Source organism: Scardinius erythrophthalmus (genome assembly GCF_964197995.2).
Source record: "Scardinius erythrophthalmus genome assembly, chromosome: 17".
Classification (NCBI taxonomy): Eukaryota; Metazoa; Chordata; class Actinopteri; order Cypriniformes; family Leuciscidae; genus Scardinius; species Scardinius erythrophthalmus.
In genome coordinates this window covers 20,891,157-20,909,462 of record NC_138237.1, presented here as the reverse complement: position 1 = coordinate 20,909,462, position 18,306 = coordinate 20,891,157, and the positions used below count along the sequence as shown (strand labels likewise).

The window sequence follows — 18,306 nt, the reverse complement described above, 5'->3', positions numbered from 1 at the left end:
CTGCTAACGGTTTATTAACACCGTTCAACAATAGGTGAATTTGACTAGTCATCCATATTGAACTTACAGCTTGTAGCACATTGAATGTGTGTAGCATATTTTTTCGAACATCAGGTAGTAACAAAAGGCATGTCTTCAGACGTGTCTACACTCCACTCGTCGTTCTGTTTTTTTTTGCCACCTCTCCAATAATGTTTGTAAATGGCCTGCGACACTGCTGCTGTTTCCAGAATACCAATGCAACCTCCGCACTAACACCCAGTCCCCAGGCGTCTCCATGCGCACGTGTCTGGAAATGACAGCTTGGCAATGTGACATGACGGAGCTGCATTGTTTCAAATTGCGTGGCGGCGGAGGGAGTTTGCATCTCCGAATAAGACAGCAGCAGACTCCTACAAAGCTGTGGCGAGGGAACGCCAGCGTCGGTATGGTCTACCTCGGGTGAATGGCGGCGAGGAAATGCACCGTCATCAGTTACAATCTACAAAAGAGGAGCATGTCACGTAAACGAGAGGAGACAAGTCTCGCGCCAGCCATCTGGAGTAGAAAACAATATTTTCTCATTCCCTCTCTAATAAAGGAAGACGCGAGATGGCTCTTTCTCAGGGAGCTGTGTGTATTATTGGCAGGCAGGATGAAAGATGAAAGGCTTGTGGTCATGGAGATCTGCTCCAGAGATGCCCACGGAGCCACTGAGGCGATGCCACACAAATCAACATATGCTTTAACATCTACCTAGGAGGCATTCATCTTTCCCAGAAATTTTTCAGCATGGAATTTCATCCTCCATTTGTTTTCTTTAATTGGAAGCTGTAAGAACAATGACCAGAGGGCTGCTGGTGGACTTTTTCAGGCGAGTAATATTTTAACTTTGCAAGGGGCCTAGCTCAACATGAGCAAGACAGTATCATATTAACCTATGGTCAATATGAAGCCATTTTGAGAGGAAATAAAAAGCAAAAGCATGTGTTTACATTAATAGGGTACATGTATTAAAGGCACAATTCAAAAAACAATTGTGAGAACTCTTAGTGATGCAAGATGAACTCTTATCTAACATAAAAATAGCCTATATGAAAAAAGTAGCTACTTTTAAACCCATCACATGTCTGTATCCTCCTCGCATCACGCCTGTTTCGAAGATTCTGGCCTGTTTCACGTTATCACTTCTTGACGTGGGACTGGCCAAAATCTGTCTGGTCTAGAATACAGGCCTTCACTGTATTCCTGTTAACTTGTTTTGATACATTTTGTAGTAAAATTAATCAACCCAAAACATAATATTTAACTGAGCGACCCTGTTACCACATGATTATTAACCCTTATACTCAGGTAACACTCTTTACAACAATTTTGGCCCTATTTTTGACAGCATACTATAACTTAACTAATTCTTTAACTTATGAGAAATCAAGATTATCAAAAACTGGTCCCAAACTAGCAAGTCCCAACTGAGTGACACTTTCATTTAGGCTAAATCTGCAACCCGTTACCCATTTTGAAAAATATTTTGAAAACAATAATCACATAAAACTCATAAAATAAAGAGAAAATAATACCACATATTATGTAGTAATATAATTTAGTTTTATAATTATAACAATTTCTGTTATACACACACACAATTATTGGAAAGTGCCAGTTAAGGTGCAGAAACCAAAGGGAACACAAATCATCAACTACTTCTGTACACTGTCACTGAAATTCTATGACGCTGTTCTTCGTCTCGTGAATTATGGACTCCCATTTCCACCACAGCAGTATTTACCATCAGCACATTCAACAACATAATTATGTTTATTATGATAATGCAAATCACTCGATTCTCCTCATCAGCATTATGTTCTCTCAGCGCGCCAGCAAGAGCCGAAGCGTTAATGAACCAACACTTGCTCACAAACATGCAACACAAGGACTGAACGAGTTCCACCACCATCAAAGAGGCTTGTAATCTTTTCATAGCTACGCTTCAATAAATTCTGCGTTCAAAGCCCAGACCCTATAAAGGTTTACATCTGAAACCACACGTATAAATCATCCAAGCCTCATATATGAAGAATTAGAGCAAATATGAGATTTGAATTGCCCATATACAGAACATAATTTCTCTGATGCACCAAATTATGCTAAATGCTTCTACCTTCTCCTCTCCTTCGCTCTCATTTGATTACAGAGAGCACCCTTCAGACAACAGCCATTTTTTTTTATCCCACAGAAACAAAAGCGCAGAAGAGCTCTCAGTGCCTGTTCCCTGCATGCTCTCATCCCGGCACTTCACTTTATCCATTATGCACTCATTTTCCCTGCAAAACAAGAGCTTGGCCGACCTGTGCACCGCCCGCCCTCTTCTGCCTCAGAAACACGACATCAGACATGTCAGAAAGTGAGGAAAAACTTCTAAGCAGACAGAGGAAACAAGAGAGCGACTGTTTTCTCTTTACCTGCAGCCTTATTTTCAAATCAGTCGCCACTGCACACAAACACAGGAGAGCTTGTGTTGACATACTGAAATGGGAGAAGATCTAGCCTAACGTGTGGCTGATTATTCTTTCATAGCAGTACCTTTCTCCGTGTCGGTTTCTCCTCTTTTTTTCACTAGTTTTTATCTCAAGTCACTATAAAATTTACCCAATACAGTACAATTTTTACTGCCAATTAGACCTTGCTATATATTTTTTAAAGGATTTAGTATAGTAAGATTAAACTTCACCCAAGTTCTCTGCATCTCCCGCCCCTCTCCCTTCATCTCTCCATCAGTATGGATCCGCATGCCTCTTAAGTGGAAACATTCTTCCAACATCACAGGATGTCCACGTCAGTCTTTGAAGCGGAGAGCCAAACACTTTTCTAAAGGTAATGGAAGAGCATGCTTATCTGAGTGATCCAGCTCTCTTTTGATACAGCCAAGACCCTGTGGCTGGATGGATTTCGCCCAGGCACGGCGCATCCGAAGATGCGTCTGGACAGTACGGGGTTGTCGAATATATATATATAGAAAAATCTAGCGAGCAAGATCTTGATCAGAGACCCTCAGAGACCTCGGTTAACCCAACAGCTCAAAACCAGATAACTGACTCACAAGTGTGGATAGACAGCATGTGTTGTGCCTGTGAGATGTTTAGACAGATGTGAGGTTAGCGGCTCAACAGTGACTGGGCACAGAAAGCTGATATCAATATTTGTTAAATTATACATCCACAAGCAAATAATTTCCATACAGCCTCAAAAGGTAAAAGTTTCTGTCTGCAGCATCTCAGATAATTTCACAACTCTGCGATATCACCACATGCAGGTACACACTTCAGAAAAACACAGCTGCAGAGTGGTAGGGCCCTATTTTAACGATCTAAGAGCATGGTCTAAAGCATACGTTGCAAGTGCACTTAGGGCGTGTCCAAATCCACTTTTGCTAGTTTTAACGAAAAATGGTCGGCGCGCCCAGCGCATTGTCTTAAAGAGTTGTCAATATTCTCTTTATGAGTAATGAGTGTGTTTTGGGAGTAACGAGCAATAAACCAATCAGAGTGTCATCTCCCATTCCAGTGTTAATTTTGTTAACGAAAACCATAACGAAAAATGTTCGTTGAGCATTTTTTCCCTGACTAAGACAAGACGATGAGAGACGACACCCACGTCATGCAATATCGAAAATAAAGACGAGACTGAAATGTTTAAAAAAATAAAAACTTGACCAAAACCACCTGTTTTTGTCGAATAAAGGAGGAGACAACACATTACAGACTGTTTTTACGAGCACTGATGCTTACGGTTGTCAGATTTCAATAATTTAAACCCCCAGTCAAAGCTTTTCTGTTAAAAGAACACAACCATGCGCACGTGCTCTCTCTACACTGCGGATGATCTGAAAACACAGAAGCTGGAGTTCAGCGATCTTCATTTGAGATTTTCTACTTAAATTAAAGTGTCATTCAGTCGGTCTGTGTTCGGTCACAACCCGCTTGCCCTGTTTCAACTGATCAAAATGCAGGCTGATATTCAGCAGTGTTTTTAATGTTGATTATATTATATGTAGCATATATTATATATAGCAAGAATGCAATGTTTCCCGAATATCCACACGATTTCAAATGTGACTGATTTTACACAACAGTTCAACAAGCAAAAGGGTAACATTACGTGATGTACTACATTTAAAACAGTATTGTCAGTAGGCTTATTGCTCTATTTTGCAACGAAAGCCACAGCAGAACTGCAGCACACAGCAGTGACTCCTGAACGAATCTGTGGCTTTGAACAAATCGTGAGAGTCAGTGATTCAATAATGCATTCATAAATACTGCCACTTGCTTCGTTACTGAATGAATGAATGACTCGATGACTCACTCATAAAGACAGTGACTTACCGCCACCTACTGGCGATTTTAATGTAATATTTAAAAGTATCACTTCGTTTTTACCATCATTGCATACATTTATCGAACATTGTTTTATTTAAAGCATTATTTAGGTATTTATAAAGGTAAAAAATTAACTGGAAAAATTGATTAAAGGGGGCAAATATTGTCCCTTAATGGAAAAGGTGTGACTGCAGTCTAAGTGGAAGAGAGAGGATATGCAGAAGGACGTTAAATGCCTAAAAAAATCTCCAAAAAAAATTGGAGAACCACTAGACTAAGGAAAAGGTATATGTAGAATTGCACAAGTGCTACTGCTAAAGAGTGCAATGTCAATACAGCCTGTTAACCTTGATTCAAATTTCTCATAAGCTTAACTGAATTGGCCTAGAGAGAAAAATTATAATGACATTTTCTGTCTAAAGACTACATATAAAATAGCTACCAAAATTAATGTCAGTAACTGCAGTTTGACTAAAAGTAATGACTAAAAGTTGACAAAAAAATGCAATGACTTTTCGTCAAATAAAACTAGACAAACTATGAAAGACAAAATTACTAAATTGTGACTAAGTCCAATAAGTATTTTCATAGCACTTTCCTGGAAGTGGAAAGACTGCTTGTGCGCAAGGTCAAAGCGTGCAAGCAGAACATCTACGGGGCAAGCCGGATTCCACCATATCTTTATGTACACAATATTCATCTTTTACACTGTAATCCTTTTATTTTTAATATCTGGCTAGTTTGACAGTTGAGAGAGAGAGAGAGAGAGAGAGAGAGAGAGAGAGAGAGAGAGAGAGAGAGAGAGAGAGAGAGAGAGAGAGAGAGAGAGAGAGAGAGAGAGTTACTACCCTGTGTGTGTAATAAGCAGAGTGTATGCGCGCTGTGCACCCCCCTATTACTAATGCGCCCTTTAAATAAAAAAAATACTGCGCTATTGACTTTAGACCAGGTTTTGTTGGTCAGTGGCGCAGTCTATTTCAGAGGCCTCAAAATAGCAACGCGCCAACAATGCGCAATGAGCATGCTTACTGAATCATAAAAAGCGACCACATCACATTTTGATACTGTACTCTATTTGGGATAGGGCAAAGGTCTTGTACCTGTACTGGTATTCACCAAAAAAAAAAAAAAAAAAAGAGAGACCAAGCTAACATGTAAAAACAATGTATGTATGTATGTATGTATGTATGTATGTATGTATGTATGTATGTATGTATGTATAATATGACATTTCTGAGCCGATACCAATAGCCGATTATTCAGAATGATATCGGCCAATGCTGATAGTTTGTTTTTTCTTATGGATAAAATCTCTCTCCCAAATAATGCTGCAAACAGAGAACCTGTTCACACCTACCTATTCAACCTATTCAGAACAGAATGTTGTTGTTGTTTTTTTTAAACTAACAAATGGATGACTTTCCTGAGGTAAATGCAACATTAAGTGATATTGTTCACAAGCAAGTTTTATTGACATCTTTCCACGGTTGAAACACTGATTGACATGATACGGATTTCGGTAAGTTGTACTGTAACTTTCAACTTACCTTCTGATTTTCATGCATATTTTTCTAGATATAATTTGTATTAAAGTGGAAGAATAGACTCACGCTCCACGCTGCTGCTTGAACTGAGGCACTACAGTGATCTGAGGCACTACAGTGATCTGTAACGTCACATTTAAGAGCGTCAAAACGTCATTTATTGTTTGAAATTTGTGATACAATGGACAGAATTTGAAAGATGACACTTTGTTTCTTTTTAGAAGTAACAAAGCACAAAGCTATTTGCGATTATTGGGTGAGAGGCACGCTACAAATAATGTTTAGTATAGGGAAAAACTGCAGATCTGGCAACCCTGGCTTGAACTACTGATGATTCATAGGGTCAAATAGAGCCTGCTTTTTTATGTAGCTGTTTTTAGTTGTTAATGCGTTATTGTTGCATTATTTTGCCTTAACTAACTCAACACGAGAGATTTTCTTCACACACAGTCTCAGTCACACACTGACCTCACCCTTTGATTGACAGGATATAATCTGCATTGATCATTGGCTGTTATCGATACCGATTGTTGGCCGGTATATATATATATATATATATATATATATATATATATATATATATATATATATATATATATATATATATATATATATATATATGAAAACATTGCTGAGGGAAGCTGTGGGAGTGCTCAGCTGTTGAATGTAGGATGTTAACCTACCTCCAGTCTTCCCGTGTCAGGCTGGAAGCCACGTGCTGGGTCCTCTGTGGTCACACGGCACTGGATGGCATAGCCATTGATCCGTATCTTGTCCTGTTTCAGGCCCAGCTCGTGCAGACTGCGACCTTCACACACTCTCAACTGAGCGTGTACCAGATCAACACTGGATGAAAGGGAGAGAGAGAGAAACAGAGACAGTGGTTATATTGCATTTGCTAAACAACAAAAGCACACCCTGCCACAGGCCCCACAGCCACAACGATCACATCCAACACTTTATCACTCCAGAAAAGTGCACGTTATCAGACCAGACCTGTTCAGCGATCTGGAATCACAACAGATTCACTCAAACCATTCTCAGTTGCTTGACATTACGGCAGGTGCAACACGGCGAGACAATATTCACACTGGTGAGGCGAGAACGTGCAAGATGCCTGCTTGCTCCAATAACTTCTATTAGACAGGCTTGACAACTAGCAATCTGCTTCACAACACTGCACTCGCTTGACAAGGAGTGGGATGAGTGGATTGTAGAAGGAAACAAGCGAGTCACTCAGCGACATACAAACAGGAAATGCCCGCAAGATTCAGGGCTAACAGCTAGTGCCTAAACCACTCCAGCCTCAATAACTTCACAATTAAATCACTCCCTCAGCTCAATTGAATGAACCAGGCTATTCCAGGGCTGATTGGCTACATTTGGCTGAATCTGCCATCTTATTGGATAAGTGCTTTCCCCAATGTAAAGTTGGATTTATTAAGAGCCATATAAATCACAGTGATATATTTACTCACCCTAGATTCACTGAACTCATTCCTCATGTCCCACAATTCCTCATCCTCATATATCGGGTCAATTTTCTTCTTACAGGCGCAAGGAGTAGGGGTGAACCAGAGTTGACTAATTGGGGAAAAGATGCATGTATAGCGAATGGAAACTTGTCAGAGTTGCGAACCCGCAGCCTTTTGTTTGGAATCAATGTCGACATGTAAGGGTAACCCAACAAGGTATTTATTCATAATTACTAATGCTTTCTTTCACCATATCAGAAGGAATAAAAGGCATTCAAACAGCTTCAAGGCTAAAACTTTATGATGAATGAATAATCAAATTGCAAAGTGCTAGTGTGTGTGCGCAAGACAAAAACTGTGAAAGCACCAAGTGGGTCATGAAATATTTTTAACCAATAAAAGAAGAGCGAGTATTTGCTTTCATTTTGTGCATTAATAATTTATGCTACAAAGTATCTGCCTTTTTTTATCTCTGGCACAGAGGCATATTGAAAACGTAAGATTTCTCGAAGGCCAACATATATAAATCGCACAGCATGCTTTTGATAACACTACGGCAATATATTTATATGCACAAACACACATGGTGGTGGCAAAGGCAATATGTTTGCACAGCTCTCAACATTATCTGGCTAGGCCTCATTAATTTTTTAACAATGGTACAAACAGGCTCTGAATATTGCACGCATGTGTCTTTATGACACTGGCATCTAATGATAACATCTCTCACATGAACTCTGGTAATTATTTCAGCTTGCAGCTGTTATGACCAAATTGAACATCAAAATCAGCTTAATGGATTATCCCTATTATTTTATTTGTGTAAATACTTCAGCAGATCAATGTGCAATAGTTAAAATGACATGTATCAGAGGAAACATTTGGGGTCTGAGTGGCAAACAGTAAGGTTGCAAGTTGAATCCAAACTAGGTGAAAACATCCCGACCCTGATCAACACACTTAACCCTCAAATACGGTCCCTGCATTTACTGAACTGACAGGGTAAATCACTGTGGATGAGCTAAAATGGTTCCAACATTAAAAGTTTTAGTGCTAATATAGCGTTACTAAGAACAGCTTTCAATGTTGGTTAAATCTTTCAGAAACCCACTGAACAAATTTAAAAGGGATTCTTGATGACTTATTTTTGGATTCAGAAGTATTCAATTATGTATTATGCAACCTCTATTTACTCACAGAATGTGGTTTTCCTTATTTGCCTGTCACACAATGTCAACACAATCTAAAATCAAATATTTATTATAAACTCGAGAAATCTAGCACTGAATTTATATTAAAAATGAATTGAGAATACAGAATGGGATTCATCTGATGTTTTTGACAAAAATACAGTATACAGCTTTGAAACCTTTCAAAATTAATCTCTTTGTTCTGTCATTCTTTTGAAGATACACACACACACACACACACACTTAAGCAAATCAGGGGCCGTATTCACAAAGCATTTTATCTTACCACTAGGAGTACTCCTAAATCGCACTAAAAGATTTTAGCTAGGAGTTTTCTCTTAAAAGTTATTCACAACGCCTTTCAGACCTACTCTTAGTAAAGAAAAATGACAACTCCTAAACTAAGAGTGAGTCTTTGTTGCTATGGATGACGTCATTACTCATGCACGAGCTTGACTGAAGTGACCACCTTGATTGGCTGATGATTGTAACGCGGGAATGATTCCAAACCCCTCCCCTACGATGATGATTGACAGGTGACAGGTCTGAGAATGCGTGCGCTACACAAGTAGTGCGAAGGACGAAGATGATGAATAACTGAATAAATAGCCTAAATGAATAAAGAGTAAGGAAAAACAAATAGCCTAGTAGCCTAATGAAACATATGGATTGATGCAATATCTTTGCAACGTTATTGAATTAATCTGTCACTATATGCCTCTGCCTACGTTTGCAAAGAGAAGAACATTTTAATTTGATTCACAATCAAACGTTACAATTAGTTTACATGCAATGAATGAGTAGCCTAGTTTTGGTTGTTGTTGGTGGCGTTATTGCATCCCTAGTTATGCCTACAATGCAAAATTGTTCCCTCGCGATTGGAAGCTCCTGTAGCCGCCGCGCACGCATTTCAAAACATCGCAACGTGAAATGCCACAAAAAGCGGTTTGTGAATAGGTTTTAGTGAGTTAGGAGTCCTCTCGACTTCTTTTAAGCTGTCCCAGGCTTAGGTGCTACTTTTAGGGCTAAAATGCTTTGTGAATTACTCTTAGTCAAAAAAATTAGGAGTCCTAAAGTTACGAGTGACACGCCCATTATTTTTAGGAGTTGCTCCTAAATTCGCCAGTTAGGAGCTACTTTTAGCCTTAAAATTCTTTGTGAATACGGCCCCAGACGTCAACAGTAACACTCGAGTGGATTCAGTGAATGATTCGAAAGAATCAGTGATCGAACAGTCATACAGAAAGATCTGAAGTTAGCAATGATGTCTTTTGTGATTCTTACAAACAATCAGCTTATAAAAGTTGTATATTCACTATGTTGTCTAAAGACTCTGTGTAAGATCATTATTATATGTTATCCTATAGCAATCCAAATCCGAAAAGCTACATTCACTTCCATAATAATGTGAAACAGTAACTTAAAAGGATTACTGCAATATTATATGAACAAGCTTTGATCCAGTAAACGTGCATCGCCAACCAAACTCCCCAAAATACATAATATCCTGATTAAGAAAGCAGTACGTTTCAACATCTCCCATAGATTTAGAATAGAATTTCATATTTGTTCTATAACTAACCTGTTTTAAAAGCATCAGAATGAGATGAGAATTCATCAATAATGGCGTTTTTAGCAATGACTCATCTATGACTCTTATTTCCCTGGCATGCCTTAAAATCCCAGGCAACAGTGCATTATGTGGGATAATACAATAGACTGTGGCTGATAAATGAACTATTTTTAAAAGTGTGTAATCAGCATCTCCAATCGAGTATCTGAGTATGACGACGTCAGGCTAATCTGAACTTTATTCTAAGCAGAAAAGTTGAATAGTGTTTGTGGCTAGGACTGGCCGGTATGCATGACATTTTATTTATATTTTTATACATATGTGTGTGTGTGTGTGTGTGTGTGTGTGTGTGTGTGTGTGTGTGTGTGTGTGTGTGTGTGTGTGTGTATACAGTACTGTGCAAAAGTCTTAGGCATGTTAATATCCACTGGCACTTGTGTTAAAACGCTAAATTTTAAGTTAAAAGTGAGAATGCTTTCAAAAATAAAATCACAAATTGAATTTATTTATGATTTAACTTCTATTAACTAATTAAAATCAATATATGGTGTAACGACCCTTTGCGTTTAAAACGGCTTTTGTCCAGGTACACTTGCGCATAGTTTTTCAGGTAGCTTTGCAGGAAGGTTTCTTCAAGCATCTTGGAGACGTTCCCGCAGTTCTTCTGGATTTAGAAGAACAGGTGGTTCTTTAGTAGTAGGTGGGGGATATTAACATGCCTAAGACTTTTGCACAGTACTGTATATATATATAAAAATGTCACACATACCGGCCAGTCCTAGCCACAAACACTAGTATTCAACTTTTCTGCTTAGATAAAGTTCATATTAGCCTGACGTCGTCATACTCAGATTCTAGTCAGAATATGAGTCTGATACTGCTCCATTGGGCTGTGATTAAGGGGCGTGTTTCAACCGAACCAGGAAAGAAAATAGGTGTGTTTGACATCGGCTGCGGCTGGATGTAACCGATTGGCGAGAGTAGCCGCGTACAGGAGCTACAAACGGAGACGTGAAGACGGACACTTTCTGGTTCCCGTAGTGACCGCTCACGTGGTGTTTGCATACTTTACCACAGCTGCAGTGAAATAAATGCAATATTTGCCAAATAATACACAGATGTTTCAGAGACATTTTCATTCAATACTTTATGTACTGCTTCATACAGCGTCTGTTTGAACAAGAATAAAGTTCAACATAAGCTACTATAAATGAAGTGGAGTCTATGTTTTTTAACCAGTTTTAATTTGATAAACATGGCACAATATAACATCGCAACTACATGAAAAGAGTGTTTACTGTTATAAAAAAACTGATTTGTGAGCTTTAGAGGAACTAAAGGTGTTCGAATAAACACAAAATACATGTGACCGTTGTCATGCGGTGAATCCGGCCAATTGTGGAACAGCTGTATCGTCATCAGATTTGTGCAGCCCAGTCATAGACAGTAAAAGAAATGGACACAGCGACCCCATTGGATTCAACAGAGAAAAGTGAAGTCAATTAGAAGCTCTCACTTCCTGATGGCTGACCGTACTGCGCAGACTCAAACTGAGCTTGACGACGTAGATGTGACGTGAGCAGCCTGTCTGTCTTCTAGTAGCTGTGCCAAGAGAAATCTGAATCATTCCCTTCCGACAGAGACGGAGGTGTCCATGAGCTAGGAGCAGGAGCAACTTTTGCTAAGTATTCTGATTAATTATTTTGTTATTTTGCCTCCACGTCTCCCCGATTGCCCGCGAGCTTCTCCTCCTGTCCATACGGTAGTTTCTCTACCGTGCGACAGAGAGTCGCGTGGTTATGACGCAATCGTTAGCCTATTTTTACAAAAAACTGCTTCTACGGGGCCATAACGTAAGATACAAGGTAATGGAGCCTTTTATACATTTTCTGTATCATTGCGGACAAAATTTCTAACCGGCATGCACTGCTTCAAGTCAGCCACCCATCAGTCTGCGCAGAGCTGCATGAAGTCGAACAAGCCTAATGCCTCTGCACTCTGTTGTAGGATAGACCTACAACCAATCAGAGCAACGGAGTAAGTGACGTATGTTCTTCATTCATCTTTCCGATCGACAAATGACTTTAGAAATCGCAATTCTCTGTTCCTCTTTTAAAATTAATGCGCTGTCGATATCTTCTATAACAGACGCGATGGTGGAATCTACACATCTCAATTCTCCAACGGCAGCCTACTTTGTTGAAAATGAATTCAACCCAAGCGCTCTTTGGTGACGTGGATGATTACGTTACAGTTGATCATCTGTCCATCATCGTATAAAGCCCGCCCTGACAATTTGATTGGTCCGAACAGCTCTGGTTCGAGCATAGTTGCTCCACAATGGATTAAAGTCCAGACCGAACTTCCCGACCTCAAATGTTGTGGGCGGGGCTAAATTCGACTGGCATCCAGGCTAAATTCAGATTGCATTTCAGTTGAAGACTAGAGATGCTGATTACACACTTTTAAAAATGGTTCATTTATCAGCCACAGTCTATTGTATTATCCCACATAATGCACTGTTGCCTGGGATTTTAAGGCATGCCAGGGAAATAAGAGTCATAGATTAGTCATTGCTAAAAACGCCATTATTGATGAATTCTCATCTCATTCTGATGCTTTTAAAACAGGTTAGTTATAGAACAAATATGAAATTCTCTTCTAAATCTATGGGAGATGTTGAAACGTACTGCTTTCTTAATCAGGGTATTGTGTATTTTCGGGAGTTTGGTTGGCGATGCATGTTTACTGAATCAAAGCTTGTTCATATAATATTGTAGTAATCCTTTTAAGTTACTGTTTCACATTATTATGGAATTGAACTACGTGAATAAATCACCGAGCTGGTCAATACATTCTGAAAAGGAAAAACTCACATTTACAAGCAAAAAAAAACACCACCATCACATACTTGCTACCCCTATACTGCCATTGTGTACCCTTTACTTCTCCAGATGGCAGAGCATTTCAGCAGCCAACACTCAGACAGATGAGAAAGAGTGAGCGAGTGCAGAAGAGAGACACAAACAATGAAGACTGGGAGCATTAGAGAGAGGAAACAAGAGAGCAGACAGAAAAAGGAGGACAGCAGAACAGAGCCGACTGCAGCAAACAGCAAGAGAATGGTGATGGGAGCTGCTCAGTGATGAGGTAGGGGAGCCATGTTAATATATTCAGTCTGATTCTCTATTCCATTTTAATTGCCAAAGCCAGGCAGCAGCATATGCAGAAATGATGTGGGAGTGGAGTAATCCCAGTCAGTCATACAACACAGACTGAGCCCCTGAGTGACACTGTGCTGTTGTGTGATTGAATGTGTGTGTGTGTGTGTGTGTGTGTGTGTGTGTGTGTGTGTGTGTGTGTGTGTGTGTGTGTGTGTGTGTGTGTGTTCTCCCACAATGTTAAATATCTACCAATGCTGCTGAATAGGATCATACCAGAGTTTAAATAAATCAATACATGACGACAATTGTGTATCAAAGCCAAGAATACTTGAATACCAAAAATACAAAGAGTCACAAGGTGTGGCAATATACCCTCATCAATATCTCCTTTTAATTTTTATTGAGCCATTGTAAAGTTTGTTTATCTATATATACACAATTTCTTTTTATTTTAAAATAACATATTGATAGAACACATTGTTGATAGTTTCAATTATCTACTCCCTAACCCTAAATAAAAGTGCAAGGATAGAAAAATGCAACAAATCAGCAAAAAAAAAAAAAAAAACCTACATTAATTAAAATAAACATTACACCGAAAAAATAAAATAATAATAAATATTTAAGGTTACATATAATAGTTACTATGTTGAATGTTACACATTACTATAAGTATTTTATATTTAAAATATATACAAATCATATGTATATAATTTAACTAAAATATTAATAACTATATTAATAATTAACATCAATATAAAGATAAATTAAAATAATCTTATCTAGAGATATTACCCATACAGAAAGATAGCTAGACAGCCAGACAAACATTAAACATGACAAAACATCCGACAGACAAATAGAACATTAGATAGACAAACAGACAGAACATTAAGAACATTAGACAAAAAGAAAGACAGCCCGACAGACAGAACTCTAGGCAGACTGAACATCAGGCAGAACGCTAGGCAGAACGCTATAGGCAGAAAGTATCTGCAGGGGAATAACATCAGAAGAGCGCATGTGCAGCTTCGCAGGAACACTGTCCCTCACCATCTTATCTCTGGTCATAAGTGTGTGCAGGTGTCGGGTCCAACCAGCCTGTTTAAACAGCATCATTACACACCACTGTTGACAAAGTGCTTGAGCTGATCAGCATATGGTTACATGCAGTTAAGGTAACGCACACAAACACACCTGGAGAGGGATGCTGGCACGGATCAAGTCTCTGTCATCACATAGAGGACTCTCAAAGGACCCCTAGGAACCATTGTTTTTTTTTTGTTTTTTTTTTTATCTGGTCCATTCAGAGCCAAATCAGAAAGGACAGAAGCTTTAGACATCAATACCACAACAAATCCAAACAACTAAAATCACATTGACTGTGAATAGCTCTCCATTATCTGATGCAACACTATAAGCAAAAGGTCATAAGACCAAACCCACAAAGGGATGAAATCCCTCCAGGAGAGAGCAACGGGATGGTGTGGGTAGTCCACATTCAGCTTAAATAACTCCACGTCAATCAGTTTCTTTCCTCCTTCGCCATTAACCTCAAATTCATATTTGACCTTTAATTACAAAGGCTTCTCTCCAGCTAACTTCCACCCTTAAAACTTTTGGCATCTCGCACGTCCCATAATGATCTATACCATTAGTTGCCTGTCCATTAAAAAAATAAATCGATAAGCTTGCAGAAAACTCCCTACAACAACGCGCTAAAATCTCGGCCCGTTCCCCTGCTGGGTGAGAAAGTTCATCCGCCTCATTCATCTTGTTTTGCTCTCGCCATGTCTTTCTCTGACTCTCTCCTGCACCTCCATCTCTCCGTCTTTCCAAGCCCCCTAATGCCCTTGTCCAATCTCTTTCTTGCAAAAATGGACCAATACAAATGAGCAGCTGCAATTTAGCAACAACCCAAAGTAATTAGAAACCCATTACCAGGGTCACCCAGAGACAGCGCACCCACACACACGCAAACACAAAGAACACACTCTCTCTCACACACACATACAGAGCAAACAAACATGAATGCAGAATGAGCATGAAGTCACGGCATAACTGCACAGCAGCGAGGAGTGGAAGGAGGCAGTGAGTGAAGAACTGAAGCTGTAACGGTCACTTTGTGCTTTTATGGTAATCTGAGGTAAAATGAGAACTGCGAATGTGCGTTGAGTGTCAGTAATAGATTCGACAGGTGAGGAGAAGAGATAACCGCTCTATCGACCTTTGTACTCTTTCTTTTATTTCCTATTTTGTGACCTGAGTTGAATGTTCAATTATACTTTTCCTCACTCAATCCCCATGTATGAGGACGAGTGCGACGTTTAAGTCATTTTATTAAACCCGGAAAAAATAAGCCATCTCGCATCTCTCGTGCATCTTTTCCTCCGACCACAACATTGTTTTTCTCTCTGGGCAACAACATTCAACTTTGCGTTACAAAGCACTCAATCAACTCTGCCATACACTTGCAGACTTCTGCATAATTTGGGAGAAATGGGGAGAGTAGTCTTGCGTAGCCAGAATTTTGAGCATCAGCATAAAGTCTGGACCACACTGAAGCTTGTTCTGGTCAAAATGTCATGCTTTGGCTGGTTAGCATGGTCCAGTTAGCCTACTAAATGCTGATTTAAATGTACATTTACAATTTGAATTGTAAATGTCATTGTATATTTAATAGTAAATTAAGAAAACTAAATAAATTCCTAAAATAAAAAACCAAATCAACATAATTGGTTTGTCAAGATAACCTTTTCTAAAAGACGATACACAATCAAAAATGAATGCATTTAGCTCAGGTGTATATTATACTAACAAATGTTATTGTACTACAGTAAATGTTGAACCAGTGCCAGATTTTCTCCAGGTGTGACTCATTTTTCCCTGTCTGCTGCCTTTCATGTCACAGGATAATTGCTAATTAAGGGAGCCAATCAGCCATTTGTGTGTGCAATATGCATAAGACAGGACTGTGTCTTATCATTTAACTGTCTAAGAGAACAACTGGGAAACAACAAGCCAGCACTGACAGAAACAATTTAGTGATAAACTGTATTTTACCACCAACTCTCGCTGTGGTCAGCCATCTTATTATTACTGTCCTAAGACTTTCTGACCCGAAGGAATGACAGAAAGATGGAGGAGATATCAAATTATGAAAACATGATGGGTAATTATGGGCAGCTGGCATATTTTATTACCTTGCCAGTGGCATGGAGCGACAGAGTGACAGAGGGTAATTGATCTTAATTACTGTGCCCAAATGAAGGTCATATCAGACACAGAGAATGAGGCTGGGGTATAAAGGAAAGACCAGCTGCATACAAATACACAGCTGAATATGATTGTCTCAGGATCAACAATACACACAACACACCAGTGATTAAAGAGAGAGTAATTGGCAGGAAGGGTCAGGAGGAACAAGGCTTTTGTTACCCGATCCTGAAATGGCTTGTCAGGAGAAAAAAAAATAAAAAAATCCCACCCTTTCGTCTTGCTTTAAAGGCCTTCTCACACAAAGGAAACAAACCGAAAAAGCACTATTGTCATTCACATGCTTTAATAAACCCGTCTGGCATTGACAGCTTTAAAGAAAAATACAAGCCATATGATAATGCAAATTTCAAAATGCAGCTTTGGTAAGACTTTTTTTCAAAAACAAAACACAAAAATCGTACATCTCGTAGTGTATTAAAAAAATTATTATAAAAAATTAAATAAAATTATTAAAAAAAATTGTGATCATTTGAAATATTTTAGACATTGTGTCAGGGGGTTCATAAAGTGGTTCATAAAGATAAATTGTGCTGAATATATACCAATGTGACTTGATGTGAAAAGGCAACTGCGAAAAACAAATATAATGATATAGAATACATAAAATAATCTGCCTAAATAAATTGGCTCACACCAATTTTGGTAATTGCTTTTTACAGTGTTTTTTTTTTATGCACAGATTATTTTATGTATTCTATATCATTATATTTGTTGCCTTTTCACATCAAGTCACATTGGTATATATTCAGCACAATTTATCTTTATGAACCACTTTATGAACCCCCTGACACAATGTCTAAAATATTTCAAATGATCACAATTTTTTTTAATTGATGTGCCAAAAGAATTATTTTACATTATAAAATTATTATTACAATTATAATCAAAATTTTAGTTTTTTAGATTTTAATATGAATATGTTAGCCTTAGGATTATGAATAAGCTGGTGTGTTCCAAAATAATGACAAAATTCACATTTAGGTGATATAAGCATTCAAAGTCTCTCACTTCCACTAAAATGGATCACAGATTTTTATGACATCACCGTGGACTTCAGCTTCTCATCACATCTTCTGTCCAATCAAATGCTCTCTAGAATCCAACGTATCATCAGCACTCGGATTCGCTTTGTGGTGGCTTTTTAATAAATAAGATAATAAAAATATGACTTTAACCTGTGTTAAACTTTTAACCTGACTTCTCCTTTAGGTCTAACATTATGACAAACTTTTACCTGACTTCCCCTTCAAGGTCTAACAATATAACAAACTAAATCTTACTTCTTTTAGGTCTTACTAACCTTTTGATAAAGGTTGAACACAATGTCACCAAAACGTTCTGTTCTTTGCCTGTATTATGTCATGATATATTGAGTAATCAACTGACTGTTGTTAACCCTTTCCAATGTTTTTTTGATGATTTTATTTATCCCAGTAACAGAGGGTAAAAAAGGGAGGGGCTTGCTTTACCAATTGAACCAATCTTATTGATAGAAGGTGACATGTTAGTCACGCTGATCTTATTTTGATGTGTCTGTCTTTATCCTATAAAACCTGATGTATTCTTCTGCTTGGGAGAGATAATCTCAGAATTGCTCGGGTACTCTCCCGGACGTGATTAAAGCATTTAAAGGATATCTGCTAAAGTTTGTCTAAGTTAAGTAAGTTAGACTATATGATTAGACTCAGCCGCCGTCAACTGTAGACGCGCTAGAGTATAGGAT

General features: G+C 38.5%; 1 protein-coding gene across 1 annotated transcript in view; it reads right to left on the bottom strand.

Moving 5' to 3' along the window:
* pcxa (pyruvate carboxylase a) overlaps positions 1 to 18,306 on the bottom strand; it is a 138,972-nt gene that overhangs the window by 92,716 nt on the left and 27,950 nt on the right. The window contains exon 9 of the mRNA XM_081391741.1: positions 6,586 to 6,748. Coding sequence (XP_081247867.1) covers positions 6,586 to 6,748 — 163 coding nt within the window. The remainder of the gene's footprint in view (positions 1 to 6,585; positions 6,749 to 18,306) is intronic.